The 23,973-nt window shown below is 40.2% G+C and overlaps 1 protein-coding gene across 3 annotated transcripts in view; it reads right to left on the reverse strand.

Annotated features, from left to right (window-relative positions):
- Positions 1 to 23,973, reverse strand: part of MIPEP (mitochondrial intermediate peptidase) — a 185,734-nt gene that overhangs the window by 139,342 nt on the left and 22,419 nt on the right. For all 3 annotated transcript variants that reach the window (XR_011527994.1, XM_070578600.1, XM_070578601.1), the window contains exons 6-10: positions 23,554 to 23,736; positions 22,841 to 22,997; positions 18,318 to 18,366; positions 16,752 to 16,812; positions 12,125 to 12,177 (exon numbers count right to left, since the gene is read on the reverse strand). Coding sequence is in view for 2 of the 3 variants with exons in the window: in XM_070578600.1 (XP_070434701.1) it covers positions 12,125 to 12,177; positions 16,752 to 16,812; positions 18,318 to 18,366; positions 22,841 to 22,997; positions 23,554 to 23,736 (503 nt within the window). In the remaining variant the exon portion in view is untranslated. The remainder of the gene's footprint in view (positions 1 to 12,124; positions 12,178 to 16,751; positions 16,813 to 18,317; positions 18,367 to 22,840; positions 22,998 to 23,553; positions 23,737 to 23,973) is intronic.

Below are 23,973 nucleotides of genomic sequence, written 5' to 3' on the forward strand. Positions count from 1 at the left end.
CTTAGGAGAGCAGTGACAGTCCCTCATCCAGTTTCTTAAATTTTATCAATATATGAAGTTAAATAGCCATATCTGAAATGCAATAATAAGACAGAATAACCAAAAATAATGAGCAGGGGGAGGGGTATAACATCCAGCTTAAAGGAATTACAGGAATAGAGGAACCAGCGAAATGACACCACAAGCAACTGGAGAAATCCAAAAGCTTGGAAATTCTGTAGGACAAACGGCCTGGTCTCTTCAACAAGCTGGTAACATAAAAAAGGTGGGGGTGGGGCAAGAGCACAACATGTGGAGAAGTGCTGTGGAGTAACACAGAGTCAGAAAAAGCACATGCAGCGGGTCAGCCTGCTTTGGATCCTGGTTCCAACAAGCTCACTGGGAAAAAACAGATCTGCTACTATCAAGGAAATGTGAATATAGATGATGCCAACAAATCGCTGTGAACTTTACTAGGTAACAATGGTACTGGGGTTATGTAAGAAAATACCTGTATTTTTTAGAGATACATAATAAATATGTAAGAGTGAGATGACATGAGGTCTAGGACTTACTTTAGCACACTTTAGTAATAACAAGAAGGAAGGAAAAAAGAAAAGAAAAAAGAGATAAAGCAATATGGCAAAATCTTGATATTCAATCTGGGAGATGAATACACAGGGGTTACTTATATTAGTCCTTCTACTTCTGTTTATTTTGCAAGTTTTCATAATAAACGTTAATTTTTTTTAAAAAATTGAAAGCACCAAATTCACTACACATATACTGACAAATAAAGTATACAATTTCACATATCAAACAGAAGTCTTTGTTATCTTGAAACACCACAATGCCATCCTTCTGTGAGAACCCAATGTTTTCCGGATAGTTTAAAACACAAAACAGTCCTACGTCATTCTGTGAATGCTCTTGAGATTTTAAGACTACACCTTAGCAAGGAAAAGACGATCCTGAATCCCACTTTCCATAGACAGACCAGCACCAAAACAAATGAAAGGTGATTCGCTGAAACTCATTACTGGCAGAAAAGAACGTCCCCAAGCATCAAAAACAAACCAAAACACTGGAAAGATACATTAGACACCTTGAAAATGATTACTTCTAGGGGGCAAGGGCAGGGAGATCAAAATCTCTCAGTGACTACTTTTTAATGTTGTTTTTATTTTTTTTATTTCTTTTTTTTAAAGATTGGCACCTGAGCTAACAACTGTTCCCAATCTTCTTCTTTTTTTTTCTTTTGCTTGTTTTCCCCAAATCCCCCCAGTACATAGTTGTATATTTTAGTTGTGCATGTGGGACGCCATCTCAACATGGCCTGATGAGCGGTGCCATGTCCGCACCCAGGATATGAACCATGGAAACCCTGGGCCACCGAAGTGGAGCGTGCAAACTTAACCACTCGGCCATGGGGCTGGCCCCTGATTTTTTTGAACTATATAAATGTATTGCCTACTTGAAAATAAAATGTAATTTTAAATAATTTCATATGTACTTTACATAATTTAAAGAATTACTTCTACTCTTCCATGAAGAATCTAACACTAAAACTTGAAAAAGAAAAGAATTAGCTGCTGTGTAAGATTTACCATCAGTCACTTATGCCACTATTTTCTGCAATACACCTTTGGTAGTTTTAAAACACATTAATTTCTTGTCTTACTTCTAATAGGTTCTTTCTTTTCTTTAGGTGGACATTTAAGAAACTTGAAATAAATCTGAAGTATTTAACATAAAAGGAAAGAAAGTCCCTGGGGTTAACTTGAAGAAAAGCTCAAATCAAGGAAATCCCCTTCTATCTTTCATTTCATGTCAAACTACATATTTAAGTCTCAACTTGAAAGTGAAGGAATTTAACAAGGATTTAGAAATCTTCACTCTGTTCCACTCTTCTAACCTCAAACCCAAACTGTTCTGTTTTCCCTGTCTTTTCTCACCCATTACCTGTGCTTTTCAGCCTACTCTTGTCAGTCAAGATTACTGACACCTCATACCAAAACTCAATCAACTGCCTTTTAAGCCACTTAAAACAGATGTTTAAAACCCCCAATTCTTACAATCCCATCTGAAGCATTTCTGCATCTTTTTTCCTGGTCCTTTCACTGAGTTACTAGCCAAAAAATAAACTAGTGTTGAAACTTTAAATAAACTAAAGCCCCTTGTGGATATCAGGTGGGTGACACTGGTCCCCGAATAGTTGGTGATTTCTTTCTTACTCAAGGAACCAACAAGCCTGGTGGAAACCTCCGTCAACAGACGAGCATCACAAAGACCTCAAGGGTCACACTGCTTTAACAAACCTGACAGATGAAAAATGTCAAGCACAAAAAGACGATATTCTCCTTACAAAAAAATGTATCGCTGGATTGCTTTTAATAAGGATTTCCAATTACTGGTTTACACACAGGCTTGAACAATGGCTATCAACTAACATGTATTCACTCAGAGCCCAGAGTGTATGTTTCGCATTTAACTGCAAAGAGAAGAAATATGGCAAACTTTGTGTTTAAGAGCTTTAAGAAGACATGGCTGAAGGGGGTGGAGCAAAATGGCAGGGTGAGCTGACCCGGGATTCTCTCCCCTCCAAAATACAACAAAAGATTAGAAGAACTGAATTTCAGAGAATAAACATAATGCCAGCTCGTTAGAGACCTACAATACCAAGAAGGCGGAGATCATAACCTTGCTTACACCCTCGGAGGCGCTGGAACGGTAGGAGAGAACATCGCTCCCTCCCCTAGAGTCTGCGATGGCTGCGGCGTGGGTCGGGAAGGAGCTGGGGAGGGGCCGCGCGACCGGGGGATCATCCAGGACTCCTGCCGCTGGTTCAGTGGAGACCCGCTGACGGGGGGGAAAGCTTCCGTCCATGGGGACCCCATAAATCAAGGCCTTGGGAAACCAGAGAACAGAACTGATCTGAACCCAGACCGGTGCCTGTGAGTAACAGCCCCTCCCCCCCCCCCCAGCAAAGCCAGTGGGCGCAGCCATCTTGCCCCGAAGGCGGAGAGCTAACACGCCGCTCTCGACCCCCATCTAGTGGCGACAGGCTGTAACTGCAACCGAATTCTACCACCATGAGAAAAAACCGCTCCTCTACCATCCAGCAATTTATAAAAGCCCCAGACCAGAAGGAAAACAATAAAAACATAGAATTAAGTCCTGAGGACTTGGAATTAGGTAAACTAAGTGATAATGAGTTCAGAGCAGCTATAATCAAAAAACTCAATGAGGTAGAGAGAAAGAGAGAGAAACAAGCCGAGTTCTGGAGTTACTTCACAAAAGAGATTGAAATCATAAAGAAGAATCAAACAGAATTACTTGAGATGAAAAACACAATGGACCAGATAAAACAGAATACGGATTCCCTGAATGCCCATGTAGACAACATAGAGGAGAAAATTAGCATAATCGAAGACAGACAGGCTGAATGGCGCCAGACAGAGGAAGAAAGAGAACTAAGAATTTAAAAAAATGAAGAAAATCTCCGAGAGGTAATGGATTCAATGAGGAGTAAGAACATAAGGATCATAGGAATTCCCGAGAACATGGAAAAGGAAAATGGAGCAGAAAGTGTGCTTAACGAAATTATTGAAGAGAACTTCCCAAATCTAGGGATCGACGGAGAAATGTGTGTAGAGGAGGGTTTTAGATCTCCTAGATTTGTCAATGTAAAAAGACCCACCGCAAGGCACATAATAGTAAAGTTGGCAAAAAGGAAAGATAAGGAAAGAATACTCGGGGAAGTAAGAAAAAAAAAGAATAACCTATAAAGGAGCCCCTATCAGACTGTCAGCGGATTTCTCTACAGAAACCCTACAAGCTAGGAGAGAATGGAGTGACATATTCAAAGCTTTAAAGGATAAAAATCCTCAGCCAAGAATACTCTATCCAGCAAGAATTTCCTTCAGATATGAGGTAGAAATCAAATCTTTACCAGACAAAGAAAAGTTAAGGGAATTTGAAACTAAAAGCCCTCCATTACAAGATATCCTCAAGAAGGCTCTCATACCTGAAAAAAGAAAAAAGGGAGAAAGGGGACACAATCCACAGACTAGGGAGACCGATGGATAGAACCAGAACAGGATAGCAAATATTCAATTATAGCATTAGGGTAAAGGTAAGGAAACTACCAAAACAAGGACGATCTTAGCACTCTAACTACCAATTAATAAGATGAGTTGGAATAAAAAATGAAAATAATTATTTAGGAGGGGAAGAGCAAAGGGTCTAAATCAGTATTGGTCAAGTAAGTAAGAGACCACCAGAGAATAGACTATATTATACACAAGATTCTAATTACAAACTTCAAGGTAGACACTAAAATAAAGTACAGAACAGAGTCACAAATGATAAATAAGGAAAAATCTAAGAAACCCAGCATAAGAAATTGCAGTATTAAATGGGTAGTCTAAAGCAAACAGGAAAAGAAACGCAGGAAAACAAGATAATGAGCGACAGATTAACAGCACTAAGTCCACATGCATCAATAATTACTCTCAATGTGAACGGACTGAACTCTCCAATAAAAAGACACAGAGTGGCAAAATGGATTAAAAAACACGATCCAACAATTTGTTGCCTCCAGGAAACACACCTCAGCCCCAAGGACAAACACAGACTCAGGGTGAAGGGGTGGAGGACAATACTTCAAGCTAATAGCAAGGAAAAAAAGGCAGGTGTTGCAATTCTCATATCAGACCAAGTGGATTTCAAAATAAGACAGGTAAAGAGAGACACAAAGGGACAATATATAATGATCAAAGGGACACTTCATCACGAAGAAATAACGCTTATAAATATCTATGCACCCAACACAGGAGCACCAAGATTCATAAAGCAACTATTGACAGACGTAAAGGAAGATGTTAAAAACAATACAATAATAGTAGGGGACCTCAACACCCCACTCACATCAATGGACAGATCAACCAGACAGAAAATGAACAAGGAAATAGTGGAGCTAAATGAAAAACTAAAACAATTGGACTTAATAGGCATATATAGATCACTTCACCCTGAAAGAGCTGAATACACATTCTTCTCAAGTGCACATAGAACATTCTCTAGGATAGACCATATGTTGGGAAACAAGGCAAGCCTCTACAAATTTAAAAAAATTGAAATAATAACAAGTATCTTCTCCAATCATAGTGCTATAAGGCTAGAAATTAATTACAAGAAAAAAGCTGAGAAAGGCACAAAGATGTGGAGACTAAACAACACACTACTGAACAAGCAATGGATCACTGAAGAAATTAAAGAAGAAATAAAAAAATACTGGGAAACAAATGAAAATGATAGCATACCATACCAGCTCATATGGGATACAGCAAAAGCTGTATTAAGAGGAAAATTCACTGCAATACAAGCACATCTTAACAAACAAGAAAAATCCCAAATAAGCAACCTTAAAGCACACCTAAGTGAACTAGAGAAAAAAAGAACAAATGAAGCCCAAAGTCAGCAGAAGGAGAGAAATAATAAAAATCAGAGCAGAAATAAATACTATTGAAACGAAAAAGGCAGTAGAAAGGATCAATGAGACAAAGAACTGGTTTTTTGAGAAGATAAATAAAATTGACAAACCACTAGCCAGACTTACAAAGAAAAAAAGGGAGAAAGCTCAAATAAACAAAATCAGAAATGAGCGAGGAGAAATAACAACAGACTCTGCAGAAATACAACAGATTATAAGAGAATACTACAAAAAACTATATGCCAACAGAATGGATAACCTAGAGGAAATGGATAAATTCTTAGACTTCTACAATCTCCCAAAGCTCACTCAAGAAGAGGCAGACAATTTGAACAGACCAATCACAAGGAAAGAGATTGAAAGAGCAATCACAAACATCCCAAAGAATAAAACCCCAGGACCAGATGGCTTTCCTGGGGACTTCTACCAAACTTTCAGAGAGGATTTAATACCTATCCTTTTCAAGCTATTCCAAAAAATTAGGGAAGATGGAACACTTCCTAACACATTCTATGAGGCCAACATCACGCTGATACCAAAACCTGACAAGGACACCACGAAAAAAGAGAACTACAGGCCAATATCACTGATGAACATAGATGCAAAAATTCTAAACAAAATTTTGGCAACCAGAATTCAGCAATTCATCAAAAGAATCATACATCATGATCAGGTGGGATTCATACCAGGGACACAGGGATGGTTCAACATCCGCAAATCAATCAACGTGATACACCACATCAACAAACTGAGGAATAAAAACCACATGATCATCTCAATAAATGCAGAGAAGGCATTTGACAAGATCCAACAGCCATTTATGATAAAAACTCTGAACAAAATGGGCATAGAAGGAAACTACCTCAACATAATAAAGGCCATATACGACAAACCCATAGCCAACATCATACTCAATGGGCAAAAACTGAACGCCATCCCCCTGAAAACAGGAACGAGACAAGGATGCCCTCTATCACCACTCTTATTTAACATAGTACTGGAGGTCCTGGCCAGAGCAATCAGGCAACATAAAGGAATAAAAGGAATCCAAATAGGGAGGGAAGAAGTGAAACTCTCACTGTTTGCAGATGACATGATCTTATATATAGAAAACCCCAAAGAATCCATTGGAAAACTGTTAGAAGTAATCAACAACTACAGCAAAGTTTCAGGGTATAAAATCAATTTGCATAAATCAGTAGCATTTCTATACTCCAGTAATGAACCAACAGAAAAAGAACTCAAGAATACAATACCATTCACAATCGCAACAAAAAGAATAAAATACCTTGGGGTAAATTTAACTAAGGAAGTGAAGGACCTATATAATGAAAATTACAAGGCCTTTCTGAGAGAATTGGATGATGACATAAGGAGATAGAAAGACATTCTATGTACATGGATTGGAAGAATAAACATAGTTAAAATGTCCGTTCTACCTAAAGCAATCTACGGATTCAATGCCATCCCAATCAGAATCCCAATGACATTCTTTACAGAATTAGAACAAAGAATCCTAAAATTCATATGGGGCAACAAAAGACCCTGAATTGCTAAAGCAATCCTGAGAAAAAAGAACAAAGCTAGAGGTATTACAATCCCTGACTTCAAAACATACTACAAAGCTACAGTAATCAAAACAGCATGGTACTGGTACAAAAACAGGTGCACAGATCAATGGAACAGAATTGAAAGCCCAGAAATAAAACCACACATCTATGGACAGCTTATCTTTGACTAAGCAGCTGAGGGCATACAATGGAGAAAACAAAGTCTTTTCAACAAATGGTGCTGGGAAAACTGGAAAGCCACATGTAAAAGAATGAAAATTGACCATTCTTTTTCACCATTCACCAAAATAAACTCAAAATGGATGAAAGACCTAAAGGTGAGACCTGAAACCATAAGGCTTCTGGAAGAAAACGTAGGCAGTACACTCTTTGACATCAGTATTAAAAGGATCTTTTCGGACACCATGCCTTCTCAGAGAAGGGAAACAATAGAAAGAATAAACAAATGGGACTTCATCAGACTAAAGAGCTTCTTCAAGGCAAATGAAAACAGGATTGAAACAAAATAACAACCCACTAACTGGGAAAAAATATTTGCAAGTCATATATCTGACAAAGGCTTAATATCCATAATATATAAAGAACTCTAGCAACTCAACAACAAAACATCAAACAACCCAATCAAAAAATGGGCTGGAGACATGAACAGACATTTCTCCAAAGAAGATATAATGATGGCCAATAGGCACATGAAAAGATGCTGATCATCAGGGAAATGCAAATCAAAACTACACTAAGATATCACCTTACACCCGTTAGAATGACAAAAATATCTAAAACTAATAGCAACAAATGTTGGAGAGGTTGCGGAGAAAAAGGAACCCTCATACACTGCTGATGGGAATGCAAACTGGTGCAGCCGCTATGGAAAACAGTATGGAGATTCCTCAAAAAATTAAAAATAGAACTACCATACGATCCAGCCATCCCACTACTGGGTATTTATCCAAAGAGCTTGAAGTCAGCAATCCCAAAAGTCCTATGCACCCCAATGTTTATTGCAGCACTGTTTACAATAGCCAAGACGTGGAAGCAACTTAAGTGTCCAGCAACAGACGAATGGATAAAGAAGATGTGGTACATATATACAATGGAATACTAGTCAGCTGCAAAACAGAACAAAATCATTCCATTTGCAATAACATGGATGGACCTTGAGAGAATTATGTTAAGTGAAATAAGCCAGCAAGAGACGGATAATCTGTGTATGACTCCACTCATATGAGGAATTTAAAATTATGCACTAAGAACAGTTTAGTGGACACCAGGGGAAAGGTGGGGTGGGGGGTGGGCACAAAGGGTGAAGTGGTGCACCTACATGACTGACAAACATTAATGTACGACTGAAATTTCACAAGATTGTAACCTATCAATAACTCAATAAAAAAAAAAAAAAGAAGACATGGCTGACGAAATACATTTAACAACATGACACAGAAGAACACGTGCTGAGAGGCCCAACGGTGTAGCAGGTAAGCTGCAAGCACGGTGGAGGTAGGAGCTGCACGCAGAGGCTGGCACAGACCCGGAGGCCTCGAGGACGCGGCAAAATTTCACAGATAAGACAGACAAGGAAGGCAAAGGCAACCCTATGAGCCACCAGACACAGGCTCCATCCCTGAGGCCAACAGGGGGACACCGGCTCCGTCTCTGAGGCCAACAGGGAGCGGGCTGGGGGCAGAGAGTCGAGTGTGGCTGACGTAAACTGGGGAGGGAGAGGAGTGGTGGGAGAGAACCAGAGGCAGGCCATACCCGACAAATAACTGCGGGGCTGTATGTATTTTTTGTTAAAGCAAAGTGGGTTGTGATAAGATCCTGGAAGATCTTGAGTGACAGCTCCAACTTTATTCTGAAGGCAGTGGTGATCTCATGACCTTGAAGAGGGAAGTGACCCAAAGTGAGCTGTCCTGCCACCTGGACAAAGGGTTCCTGGCTCTGGACACAGCGGTGCTGGGAAGCCCTGGCAGGATGGACAGCCCTGTTTCAGTATTCTTTGTCTATCATCCAAGCTTCTCCGATGAGCATTCAACAACTAATCTGATACACTGATTACACTTTAGACCAGTGTTTTCTCAGGGAGAAACCTCCACTGTTTAAGAACTTACCACTCCTTCAAAAGATTCCAGGAAACACTTAAAACTCATCTCTTAAAGTGAGCCATTCTCTAGAACAACATCCACAGACGGCCAGTTCCATACAATAATGTTATTTTAGTACTAATAATACAAAAACATCATCTCACTAATCCTGCCCTATGCTGCAGGGACTATTATAACCCCCATTTTAAAGATTTTTCCTTTTTCTCCCAAAGCCTCCCAGTACATAGCTGTGTATTTTTAGTTGTGGGTCCTTCTAGTTGTGGCATGTGGGACGCTGCCTCAGCATGGCCTGATGAGCGGTGCCATGTCCGCGCCCAGGATCCTAAGAGGCAAAACCCTGGGCCGCCACAGCAGAGTGCGAGAACTTAACCACTCGGCCACGGGGCCAGCCCCCAATATAACCCCCATTTTACAGACAACCTTGCTAAGAGGCTTGCAAAGGATAAGGAACTTTCCAAAGATCATGAAGAGCTGGCTTAGAGGAGGAGCCAGGACTTGCCCAGCCCGGCAGACTTCAGGGCACAGGCTCCCGGCCAAGCCGCCTCAGGCGTTCCCACTCCTTCCAGGGGCAGATTTGGACAATAAGACCCTGTCTCTGTGGCTGGTGTGGAGGTGTGAGAACTCACAATCTACTGGGGGCTCAAGAATCTCTAAGTGCTGACTCCAGGGTCGATCAGCAACATAAAGACTTCCCAAAGTTGTATTTTTGGCAGAAATGGAGGAGTCGCTATCCTTTATTCAACAGCTTTTGCTTAAGATCACTACCAAACTTCTCAGGGACCTCATACCCCTAAGTAAAGTATATACTTTAAATCCCCATTGATTCTATCTTTCCAAATCTTCAAATATTCATACGTTAATTTCTACAGAACCACCTTTCGGGCATGTTATCCTTACAGAGAACAGCTAAATGACAAAAATATCACTTAAATTTAAGGTTAAGGCATTAACTAATAACAGGGGGGCATGATACAGAGGAATACCACATAAAAATCACAGTAGCAAAAATTAGAAAGAAACAAATACATCTAATTTATATTACTTTTCCAATATCAAAAATCAAATAAAATATATAAATATGGAAAGCATTAGCAGGAGGAAGTATTTAGTGTTCCTTTTTGCCACTTCTTAACAGGCCAAGCAACCAAGTCAAATCTTTCTGTGAAAAATTTTAAAAGAGATATTACAGGGGCCGGCCCAGTGGCATAGCAGTTAAGTTCACACGTTGCGTTTTGGCGGCACAGGGTTCGCAGGTTTGGATACCCGGGTGCGGATGTGGCACTGCTTGTCAAGCCATGCTATGGCAGGCGTCCCACATATAAAGTGGAGGAGGATGCACATGGATGTTAGCTCAGGGCCAGTCTTCCTCAGCAAAAAAAAAAAAAAAAAAAAAAAAGAGGAAGATCAGCAGCAGATGTTAGCTCAGGGCTAATGTTCCTCCAAAAAGAAAAAAAAGAGATATTTTGTTATGCAACTATAGGGAGCAGGGTCTGAAGTTTTGCACTCATAAAACACCCTTTGTGAAACAATTATTTTATGTTAAGCTATACGTGTTCTAAGCACTTCCTGTTCACCATGATCAAAATATTACAGATTTTGAATAACAGTTTGTCCTTTCATCGAGAAGAAGATTGAAGCTGAATTTGGGATACAGGTATAAAAAATAGTAGCCGACAAAGCATTACTACCTAAAGGTCATGAGACAATTACGCTTTGTAAGTAAGATTGGTTTTGGGAACAGAGACATAAAGGAGAAGCCAAAGAGGAGAAGAAGGGTGAGAACCAGGTGGGCAGCTCTTCTCACATTGACCAACCTTGGGGCGCGTCCTCCTGCCAGTGTAGAAAGGAGCGCGCAGTTACTGCCTTCTGCTTCTATGCCCAAGGCCCAAAGAAGGAATTAAACAAACGAGGTCTAGTTTTAGTGAGGCATTTGATGCCTGAATAATGCAGAGTAACAAAAAGTCTCTAAAGCTTCATACCAATCAAATAATATATTATCATCCTGATATACGCCAACTTGCTTAAATAATGAGGAAAAAGTAATAAAATTTTTATTTTCTTCCATTATCTGAACCAATCTTAACTCTCTTAGTTAAACTGCATATTTCAAAAGCGAACTATAACAGAAAAATGCTAACCATTTGTTAAAGGGTCGGATTCTGAGATTTTTTAAAATTCCTATTGTGCACATAAAGTTGCTTGGGACATAAACATTTTAAAATGTGTGCACTTTAAACACGGCTCCGTAGTTCTTAGGTTTACATACAAACGTAAAAATGACAGAAATAAGGTATATTTAGGGGGAAAAAAGTATCTATTACTCTGCCACAACATAACAAACACAGGAGAATACAGAAGCCAGACGAGTACGGCCATCAACTTAAGTTCCCTCAATCTTTTTTTCCATCCTTCCAGATGTGCCAATAACATGCTGACAATATGTTCAAACAAAAATGAGAAAACATAAGAAAATCTCTTAGCACCATGCCAACTATTACCTTATTCCTTCATTGGTTCAACAAATACTTGCTGAGCACCCACCCTGGGCCAGAAACGGGTACAACAAGGGTTCTAGCAAAGTCCCAGCCCCAAAATGCTCATGGTCCAGTAAGTGAACCTGGAAGCCACCCACGGGCAGGGGCAGAGGGGCCAGACTGTAGGCACCATGGGAAGACATCTAAAAGCTCTGGTTTTTTTAAATTGAGATATGATTGACAACAAAAGTTATAATCAAGGAAATGACATAAGCCATAGAGGAGGAGGCTTGTGGGGGAGGGTAAAGCGTGATTTTGAAATCCAGGTGAAAAAACACGTCAGCAGGTGCTGACCATGCCAGCAAAGGGCCTGAATTTGAGGGGATACAGGTTTGTAATGTGGGCAACTGAGTGAAGAGAGTAGTTGCATAATTAACATACAAACTGCTCAATAAATATTAGTTTCCCTCTTCCTTCTCATATATGAATATTTCTCAAAAAACTTACCTCTCTGCACGAATCACACCACTGTAGTAAGGAGGATCCCAAGGCATTAATTCCTACAATGGAATAATTCACTGTTATGAAAGTTACTGACTATTTCATAATTTTTATCAATTATGTAGCCTGTTTATAAAATGTAAACCTGTCTTATATCAGAAAACTTTTATGAAAACCCTAAAAATTCATGACTTGGCAGGAAATACCTGCCTCTTTATTTTGACTGCCCTGGAATCAATGAGTACAGAGGTATAAATAAGGCATAATCCCAGAATTTGGGGAAAAGGTAAACAAATGTCAGTCTAAAATGTAAACTAATAAAAGTCAACATTAATGGATTAAATCAGCCATGTTGAAATTTTTCCCAAAATGTAACCGATGTATTAATCCACGAAACATACTGCAGGTAAGATTAGGGCACTAAAGGTAAGATTAGAGTTCTTTCCAGATGTAAGCAAGAAGCTTAGGGTGGATCGCCAAAATGAAAGCAGCAATTTAAAACGTAACTAAGGCAGAATTAACTCTAATCTTGGCAAAGAAAATATGCTTTACAGAAGTATTGTAATAATAGTTGTTTTTGACAACTGGCACGGAATCCTGAAAGAAAGGAAGGCTTGACTACCTAAACGGATCATCCTCCCCACAAACGGTCCAGGTGACAAGAGTGGTTAAGAGACCAGGCTGTGAAGTGAGACTGCTTCGGTTCAAGTTCTCAAGCCACACGGGGTGTATGACTTGGAAAAGTTATTTCTGCTCGCCAATGCTTTTCCGTCTTCCTTCTACGCGCTTTGATCTCGCCCCGCTGCTCCTGAGCCCACGTCCTGTGACCTCCCCTCACTCACTCCACTCTGGCCACACTGGTCTCCTGGCTGTTCCTTGATCACACCAGGTGGGCTCCTGCCTCAGGCCTTGCATCTGCTGTTCTCTCTGCTTAGAATGCTCTTCCCTTCGGTATCTGCATGGCGTACGCCCTCACTTCTTCCAAGTCTCTGCTCAAGTGTCACCTTACCAGAGAAGTCTTTACTGATCACCCCATATAAAATAGCAACCCTCATCCCCTTTGCTCTGCATTATTTTCCCCTATAGCTCTTATCACCATATGACACAGCATACATTTATTCTTTTCATGTGTTTACTATGTGTTTCCTTCCCCTAGAAAGTAAGTTTCATGAGGGCAGGGATTTTGTTTGCATTTTTCCTATTATATCCTGGCACCCTGAACACTGCCTGGAACACAGTAGTCCCTCAATAGTTATTTGTTGAATGAGTCAACAGCATGTCCCAAACAGTATTGCTTAAAGCACTCAAACCATTCAACAGAAGACCCGACACTGAGTGAAAGCTCCATGAAGGTTGGCTTCTGTCCTTATTACCATTATCCTTTAAAATTTCAGGTTATACATTATCTCCTCGAACAACAAGGTGTTCTTTCTCATATCCCATACTTTTATCACAGAACGTAACTAACGTAAGGTACTTGTAGGTTTACTTTCTTTCTCCCCATGAGCTCCTGAAGAGCAGGGACAGCACCCCTGGAGCTCCAGCCCCTCGCTGTTCGTTTCTAGCACACGTTTCCTCCACCAGATCATCCTTTACTACCTGCCACATGCCAGACAGAGCACAGACTCTAATGAGACAAAAACAAACAGGATGTGATCCCTGTACCGAGGAGCTGGTCTCAGCAGTAGGAAGACAAGTGCCTCACCATCGGAGAACAGTTTGTCACGTCTATGATGTTGCACCATGTGAAACAGAGCCCATGAAAAGGGTATTTCAGTCACAGAGGAAGGCCAGGAAATGTCTGGAGGAGACAAAGCCTGAGTTGAGTTTTGAAGAATGGGAGCTCTCGGTCCAGATAAGAAAGAGGCAAAGACACTCGGGTGCGTGGTATTTATGAGCGACTGGAAGCTACCTGCCATAGTTGCTGGCACAGAAATATTAGTTAGAATTAAAAACTAAAAGAAAGGAAAGCAAAGCAAAAAGAAAGTGAAAAAAGCACACACGCATCATACAGGTTATTAGTAGGGAGCAAAGGACACTAACTTGGCTTATAGGGGCAGAAGATAAGGCTAGAGAAGCAGGCAGGGGCAAAATTATGAATGGCTTGGTGGGAAAAGCTAAGAAACAGGAAGGTAAATCTGACAATCACAGCAGGCCTTTGAAAAATATTAAACAACAGAGTGACAAGATCAGATGTGCTTTTCGGAAAAATCCCTCTGGTGGCAATTCATTGGTTCATTTGTTCATACTTCAAATAAGTGCTGAGTACCTACTCTATGTCCAACACTGAGCTAGGCACACTGCTAAGCAGCCTGAAACCCAGGATGCCTTTGAAAGAAGCCAAAAGAAAAGGCTTGAAAACCAGTTTAGCAACTACAACTCGAATCTGGGCGAGAAGAAATAATGACCTCAACCAGGGCTGTGGCAACAGGCACGGAGAGCAGAGAATCCTCCTCAGGAAGAGTGCTCGGGAGGGCGGAATCTCCAGGACTTGACAAGTGACGATGGGGGGAGGGTGGGTGAGTCACCTGGAGGTCTCGTTAAAGCACAGACTGTGGGACTCGAGATACAGTGGGTCTCATGGGGGTTCAAGAGTTTGTATTTCTAATAGTTCCCAGGTGATGTTACTGCTTCTGGTCCAGGGAACACATTTGGAGAACCAGTGGCCTAGAGTTAGTCCAGGTTCTAGCTGGGGTAGTTCCAGTCACCAAAACAGGGACTTCATTAGAAGATTGGGTGTTTCACAAATATCCGCAGAACAACAATAAGCTATGCAAAATAATCAATAAGCTAAACAAAAATGTCCAGGGAGGACAGTTTCAAGTCATATTAGCGTTTAATGAATTAACTTTTGGCAACACACTTTACTTTTTCTGTTTCTATATTCACCAAACTAAATTCTGATTTATTATCTAGTTTCCTAAGTGGACCTACCTACCAAGCCAAAGTGTGCAGATGACTAATCCTAGTTACTCTGCCAAAATTAACAAAGTGACATGTTACTCTAGAAATAGGTGCATTTGACAGGATTAATCCACAGCAGTCCCCCTTATCCATGGGGGATATGTTCCAAGACCCCCAGCGGATGCCTGAAACTGTGGATAGTACCAAATCCCACACGTTTTTCCTATATATACACACCGATGATAAAGTTTAATTTATAAGTAGGCACAGTAAGAGATTAACAACAATAATTTAGGATAAAATAGAACACTTAAACAATATACGGTAACAGAAGTTACCGTAGATCTTAGCAACCCCAGTAGACAATATCTTTTCCTTATTAAGTTGAGAACTTTCACCTTTTCACTTAAAGGAAGCACTTTCCGGCTTCTCTTTGGCATATCTGAGTTGCCAGCATCACTACTCTTGCGCTTTGGAGCCATTACTAAGTAAAATAAGGGGCACTTGAACACAAGCACTGCAATACCGGAACAGTCCATCTGATAACCAAGATGGCTACAAAGTGACTAACGGGCGGGCAGCGTGCACAGTGTGGATACCCTGGACAAAGGGATGACTCCCGTCCCAGGCAAGATGGAGCCAGATGCAGCAAGATTTCATCATGCTACTCAGAACAGCTCACAATTTAAAACTTATGAATTGTTTATTTCTGGAATTTTCCATTTAATATTTTCAGACTTCAGTTGACCATGGGTAACTGAAACTGCAGAAAGCAAAACCGCAGCTAAGAGCGGACTACTGTATTTCTTATTGGTTGTATCTGGGAAGCCACGAAATAGCTTCTAACTCTGCAAGGTTCATCGCCCCTAAATCTTCCCTGTGGGTATGGCTCTGGCGGCTACCACCAAGTCAAGCCATCCCAACGACAGCACCTACAGAGGAATAGCGTCGACAACCCCAACAATCAAGCCATCCCAATGACAGCACCTACAGAGGAACAGTGTCAACAACCCCAGCAATCAAGCCATCCCAACGACAACACCCACAGAGGAATAGCATCAACAACCCCAGCAATCCTGCAGCACCTTGGAACCAAATGAGAACCAAGGCCCAACACCTGGAATCCCATCACGTTTCAGGGCTCCCCAATCACACGGGCAGCACCTTGGCCACAGGACACTTAGTCTGTACAGTAAGATCAAGTAATCATTTGGCCTCTTGACTGAAAACAACTTTTATGTGTTTTTAGGACAGGGTGTACCTTGCCAGTCAATATCAATCTACTTAACTGACCTCCATAAATTAGCAAACAAATGAGTGTTTGTTTACATCGATGGTTAAAATTACCACCTGCCACTCAACCCTCCACTGAGCCTCCTCAAAGCCTGCTTCAAACTGAGACGCCAACTTCCTACAGAATGGACACAGCCTTTGCATGAGTCTATATTAACATACTCTGTGTTACTCTACATTTATAGGTGTGTGTGTTTCTGTATTATGTCAACCAACCAACAAAAATACTGGATTTCCTGGAAATGTCAAACTGGGACGTATAGATCAAATATTTCAAGACTCTATTCACCAAGCCCAAGGATCAGAAACAAGATCACAAATGAGAAATAAGACTATATTCACCTTCAGCATATTGTAAGAAAGTTCCAGAGTCAAAAGATAATGACCTCAGATGACAGACTGCTTATAACAAAAATATTCCAACATTGTCACTTACAGAATTTTGAGGATTTAGTTTCATTTTCATCCCTCGTATCATCTCAAAATCTTTTACAGTTCTGTAAAACAGGTTTATCATTAATTGCTAGGACAAAATTTTAATGATTACATTATAAAAAACCAGTTTGCTTATGCTACTTCCCAATATTCATGATAAAATCAGTAATTTGTAGTGCAAATATAAACCAGTATTAATCCAAATTTACATGTGTTAGAAGAGACAGCAGTATATACATCAGTCAGTTACTGCAATTTCTACCTTAAAAAGCACCTTGGCAGATACATCTCTTGAAAATACTACAGCTTGGAAAAATTAGCCACGTTACAGAAACACGCAAGGTGCTAATCCACAGACTTGAAATCACTACTCTTTCCCAACCCTCAAAAAGCTAAGAGACTAATGTACTACTTTCTAGAAAAGAATATTAACAAAGAGTATGTTTAACACTGCTATTCATAATTCTTCCCCTTCAGAAAAACTCTAGCTGGGTGATAATCAAATATATGCTTAATATTTGTAGACTATGAAGTTTCTGTTAGAATTAACTCCTATATATTACTGTAAAAATCTAAAGACATTTGCTCAAAATATAATCTATAGCTACAGACAAGTAAAGAAAGAATACTAACACTTAACTAACCAAGTAGAATAAATTCTCAAATATGCACAACTAACACTTCCTCTTTATTATATCAAAGCCACAGCGGTTCACTAGATTAAAAGAATATTCTAGAATTTATAAATATAATCCAAATTAGAGAGGACTGAGTTCTAAGGCATGAGTTTATATTAGAAAATGGAAATTTGAGCTAAAATTTAACACAATGTAGTGAAAAGGGCAAATGAAATTTTAGACGGCAGTGTAAGAAAGAAATAAGAGCGCAGCACCCTCTTAACAAAGCATGACGTGCCTCCTCCTGGAACCCCAGGGCTCGGAAGGCTCCTGGAGCACCGCCCTCAACGCAGCACTGCAGCGTCCGAGTGAGGACAGTGACACGACCCGAGAGACGGGCAGTGGGCAGAGGGAAGGAGGGACATAACACGGGGACTCGTTACCGAGAGGGAAGAGTCCAGCCTGAACATTACAAAGGCTGAAGCGTGCCTGCCACCAGGACCCACGACGGAGAATACACAACTATGTACCGGGGGGCTTAAAATCAAAAACACAGATCAATTTACCACATTTGCGAGCCGCCTATATTTAGGCCAAAAGAAGAGAAATACTACTTTATGAACTTGTTATAAAATTAATGGTACAAGGTAAAATATATAGGTTCAAAAAGGTTTGGAAAAATTTTTTAAATACACATCACCTCAAGCTAATTAACTGGTTAATCATGGGGGATGGCTTACGCTTTCAAGACCGTCATCTTAGGAAGACAAGTATGTGCTTTCAAAGTATACCTCGTAGTTAATTTATTCTCTTGCTAAATAGTCCAAAGATCTGACCCAATATTCCAACATTTATATTCTTAATAGCTCACTTCTTAGTAATTTATAAATCGTCTTTTTTTAAAAAAAACTAAATGACACATACTCTAAAGAGAATAATAAAAAACTAACCTTTCAGAAAGCTTGTCAGACAGTTTCTCAAGGAACTCCATGACAGTCTCTAAAAGTGAAATCCAAAAGAAAGTATCTTTAATTACATAAAATAAAATGAACATACCTATTAAGATTATAATGTGATGATCATAACCTGTACTCTATCATGCCCTTAAAGTGAAGATTTTCAAAGGGAAGCAGGGTTGCTAACATTAAGTAGGCATACAATGAATATTTCTAGATGATGATGATGATCTCTTTATCAGAAAAACAAGTTAAACTGACATAGTAATAATCCAAAGCCTTAGATTATATCCCAAAACGAAAAGAGTTAATGGGAAGCTAAAGAAAAGAATTCAAAATTTCATACTGTTTCTATCTATTCACATGTATAAGAGAAAAAAATAAGTTTCATAGACATGCCTAATTTTTTATGAGTTTTAGAAAGACAGCCAGACTCTCATTTGTTCATAAAAATCAGTACAATTCAGGGGCCGGCATGGTAGTGTAGAGGTTAAGTTCATGTGCTCCGCTTCAGCGGCCTAGTGTTCACAGGTTCGGATCCCGGGCACGGACCTACACACCACTCACCAAGCCATGCTGTGGTGGTGTCCCACACAGAATAGAGAGAAACTGGCACAGTTGTTAGCTCAGGGACAATCTTCCTCAAGCAAAAAGAGAAAGATTGGCAACAGATGTTAGCTCAGGGACAACCTTCCTCACTAAAAAAAAAAAAAATCAGTACAATTTACAAAGATGATTCACTGAAAATTCAATTTTAAAAAATTAGTGTTTTCCTGGGTAACTATTTTTATTCTTACATACAGCTGCAGAATAATCTATTCTGGATCAATACCAAAAGAAAACACAACAAAATTAAAACATTAAAACTTTAAGCTCTGTTAGAATTTTTTTAAGCACTTAAAATACTTCAGCCGTAAGTCACTATATTTTACAAACCCATAAAGGCAACTTAGTGGAATTACCATTATTTCCCATGATGGGAAATTTTTCATGTGTATTTTTAAATTTAGCACCTTTTGCCATTGATTTATGTATATAGAGCTAGCATAAGCACTTCAGAGTTTGCCACAAACACTGTTTTTATATTTTCCAGATGATCTTTTATATGGTTTTAAGTTTCTTGCCCTCTTCAATTTAAGTTATCTTCTTTCTGAGTAAAATAAAAGGCTGACAGAAGCCCAGAGGTTAACCTAAACCAAGAAACCACAGGGTTTCTTGCCACTGTCAACACTTACCAAGCCCTGTACACAGTCATCTTAAAAAAGCGCCTCGTGTTCATGTTCCATGTTACATGGTATTAGGAATTTCAGAAAAGAACTGTTATTTAGTTAAAAATGAGATCTTATTTTAGGATGTCATACCAGCTACCATAAAGAACTGTTTTCAAATAAATCTCTGTGTATGCTTTTTATTTCTAAATAACCATTTTTTACTAACTTTCACCCGTTTTGTTTTTCTAGTATCTTATAAATGAAAAATCTACCTCAGTTAATGTACCTGGAAAACTGTCATATTAAAAAGAATGAGCTTGAAACCCTCTGAAAGCAAATACACGCCTCACTGGAAAATCATTTCCTAATTCACCTGCGCCATGAATGCCCACCTTACCCATACCTTCATCTAGCCCCTTTCCTGCCTTCCTCCCTCTCCCTGCTGAAAGCTCACCATTCCTTCACTGTGCATCTCAAGTTTCTCTTCCCTCTTAAAACATTCAACAGCCACATAAGCATCTGATAAACTTCACCAACTCCTAAAATCCTATGGCATTGTTCTGTCTATACTATGCATTTGCACTGAGAAGACATCAACCTGTATTACTATTTATCTTACATGTATATACGTAAGCTCCCCAACTAAATTATAAACTCCTCAAAGACACAGGTCACATCCTACGTGTCTATGCACACAACAGTCTTACTCCAAAATCTCACCATACTAAGCAGTTAGTGAGCAATGGACTTGCTGAGAATGATATCCAGCATTAGCCACTGCAGGCCCAGTGACCTCCAGTGCACAGTGCTCAAGCCAGTGGTCAGCCCCCTGCAGGCCCGGTGACCTCCAGTGCACACTGCTCAAGCCAGTGGTTAATCCCCGGCAGGCCCCGTGACCTCCAGTGCACACTGCTCAAGCCAGTGGTTAATCCCCGGCAGGCCCCGTGACCTCCAGTGCACAGTGCTCAAGCCAGTGGTTAATCCCCGGAAGGCCCCGTGACCTCCAGTGCACAGTGCTCAAGCCAGTGGTCAGCCCCCTGCAGGCCCGGTGACCTCCAGTGCACACTGCTCAAGCCAGTGGTCAGCCCCCTGCAGGCCCGGTGACCTCCAGTGCACACTGCTCAAGCCAGTGGTCAGTCCCCTGCAGGCCTGGTGACCTCTAGCGCATAGTGCTCAAGCCAATGGTCAATCCTCAACCTTCTTTATACTTCACCTGCCCTCAACTTTTGAGTTAGCTGATCACTCTCTTCTCCTTAAGACACTTTTTTCGCTCGGCTTCCAGGACCACACACTGTTCACTTTCCTCCCCTCTTAGTGGCTGCTCCTTCTTGGTGGCCTTTACTGAGTTTTCCTCATATCTCTAACCTCTTAAACTAGGAAGGTCCCAGAGCTCAGTCCTTGGACTTCTGTTCTTTAAATATACTCACTCGGTTGGCGATTTCACATAGTCTCATGACTTTAAATAAAGACCCAATTTATACTCCTGCTCAGAACCCTCTCCTCAATTCCACAGTTGTATATCTAACTGTCTACTCAACGTTGCCACCGAACACCAACTGGCCGCTCAAACTTAACTTGAACCCCACCAAGCTCCTGGTCCTCCCCATCTTAGCTAACAGTACCTCACTCTGTCTTTCCAGCTGTTCAGGTGGAAAACCTTGGCTCTCCCTTCAAAATGCTATACATCCAGAATCTGACCTCATCTTTCCACCACCACCAGCTTCGTCAAGCTGCCATCCTTCTCATGATTATTGCAAAATAGCTCCTAAATGGTCTCTCTTCCACCCTTGCCTCTCTGCAGTCTGTCTCAGTAACAGCAGTACATGATTTACCACTAAAACTTAAGTCAAACGATCACACTTCTCTGCTCAAACCCTCCCATGACTTCCCAGCTCACTGGAGGAAAGGCCCTACTTTAAAAAAAGAGTTTAACGGCTTCATGGAACAGGTGGGTTTTGAGCAGAGCACTGAAAAACTGGACAGGATTTTAAGAGACAGATTGGGAAGGGGGAGCTGTTCCCTATTCCGGGAACAACACGAGCGAAGGAACGAGTGTGATGGGCCCATGGCTCACCAGAGAGCCTGACAGGTCAAAGGAAACGGGCGTTTACAAAAGAGTGAGAAATAAGATAAGGTGGATTTAAGGAAACTTTGGAGAAGATACGAACATACTAGAGAGAGAAAGGATAAACATGGAAGGAATAAAGACAAGAGAGAACAAAGGATGTGATCTTCCTCTCCCACAGAGTTCATTTCCAGTGCTCCCCCATCTGTGAAAGGCATGTCTGCTCAGATGCACAACCAGAAACCAAGGGAATCCATCACTCCGGCTCCTCCTCAACACATCACCAAGTCTCATACCTGCAACCTCTAAAACGCATCCTGCATCTGCACAGCTCCACCATCACAGTCACCCTGCTGCTGACTCAGTGTCCAACTAGAGCTGTAACTTAATAAACGTCTTTGAAAAAACCTACTACATGTGTTCATATTATTGTTACCGTATAACATTTTCTCCCATACATTATAAATCATAAAGAACTCAACAGAACACAAGGCGAGCTTATCACAAACCCAAGGAAAGATGCTTTCCCCCACGCAGCACAAACCTTCCCACGCAGTATGCTTCCCCCTGAAAAGGAGGCTTATAGAACTATGGGTTTTTATATGACCTAGCCTATCTTAACCTTTATTTCAGCAGAAATATTGATCTTTCATCCACTCTCACACTAATTCTAACCAATTTGGTTAGATTGAGCACAGAAACTAGTTGAGATAAAATGAAAGTAATTTAAATTAGCACCAATGAAAATTTAAGTATGACTTACTCTCAACATGCACATGAAATAAAATAATTTGGTTGGACAGAATATATTCCAAATTATTAGCTCAATTTAAAAATTGTTTCTATCTAAAGATATAGAAAATCTCCACAAATGGGTCTCTGACTATATTAAAAATAGAACAGTAATTTATAAAATTTAAAATCAGAAGTTCCATTCCATAAAAATCTTATTTTGCCCTTAAAAGTTGGATCAACAAGGGGCTGGTCCCATGACGTAGTGGTTGAGTTTGGCACATTCCACTGCAGGGGTTCATGAGTTCGGTACCTGAGTTTGGATCCTGGGCAAAGACCTACACCACTTGTCAGCCATGCCGTGGCAGCATGCTACATACAAAATAGAGAAAGACTGGCACAGCTCAGGAACAATCTTCCTCAAGCAAAAAGAGAAGATTGGCAACAGATGTTAGCTCAGCATCAATGTTCCTCACCAAGAAAAAAAAAAGTTGGCTCAACAAGCTTACCTGGATTTTTAGCTATGGTTCCTTGGAGAGCTCTGTGGGAATATGTGGAATACCCTACTAACTTTGCCAGAAGGTCTCTGCTGCTGAGCAGTTCTTCCAAACATTTCAACTGATCGGCATTCGGATAAAGAAAGATTTTATAAGCAGCTTCTCGCACCTATATTTAAAAAGTAAGTGGTGAAAGACATAAATACCATGATACAAAGTCCCAGGCAGTAATAATAGAGGCTGATTCTCACCACTTTAGTCTGCAGGTGACCACTGCCTTAGAAATAAAATGATGGTTCACGCAGGTGTATAAGGCTTTCAGATTCATAAACTACTATGGGATACAACAACATACTTGACTGGAGTTCTCTGTCGTGGGGTATGGTGGGACAAAATTTTACCCAATGCACGTGCCAGAAAGTACACAGGTGCCATGAAGCACCTCCACCTGGGGAAAGGGAAGACTGCGTGCAGGAATCTTCTGAGCAGTCTAGACTGTTGATCACTGCTGTTATTTATCACACTTTAAAAATGAGACGTGCATAACTGAACCATTTTCATCATTCAAAACATTTATGGCATTAAAAATCCCACAGTTAAATTTTCAGGGCTTAGTAACACTAAAATATTTTTAAAGGTATGATTATACTATCACTGAATTTGGGGTTAAAACAGTGGTGACACACAGATGGGACCTGGACTATTAGAGAATGGAATACACATACCAAGTCATCTGGTGCTTCCGCATGCAGACCGTCAATCATAACATGATCTCCGGTGAATACAAAGTTATGATGAATGTGTGCTGGTAAAAGATGCTTCTCAATCTTGGTAGGAAAGTTGGTTCCCATGAGAAATGTACTACTCAAATCCAAGATTTTAACATTCAAGTCCACTGCTCTTTTACGCTGTATGTTGAGGGAATAAAAGTTATTTAAAGGCATTTGAAGTAATATTTCACAACTAACTTAATAGACAATCTACAAAGACGGCAAATCAACATATATAGCCGAATTATAATTTAATAAGCTATTAAAAATATTAAATGAAATGAATATTAAAAATATTGATTATGTCATAAATGTATTATAATAATATACTATGATGTTAATTCTATTTTTGATAGATATTTAATATCCTAACAA

This window comes from Equus przewalskii, chromosome 16 (assembly GCF_037783145.1).
Source record: "Equus przewalskii isolate Varuska chromosome 16, EquPr2, whole genome shotgun sequence".
Taxonomy (NCBI): Eukaryota; Metazoa; Chordata; class Mammalia; order Perissodactyla; family Equidae; genus Equus; species Equus przewalskii.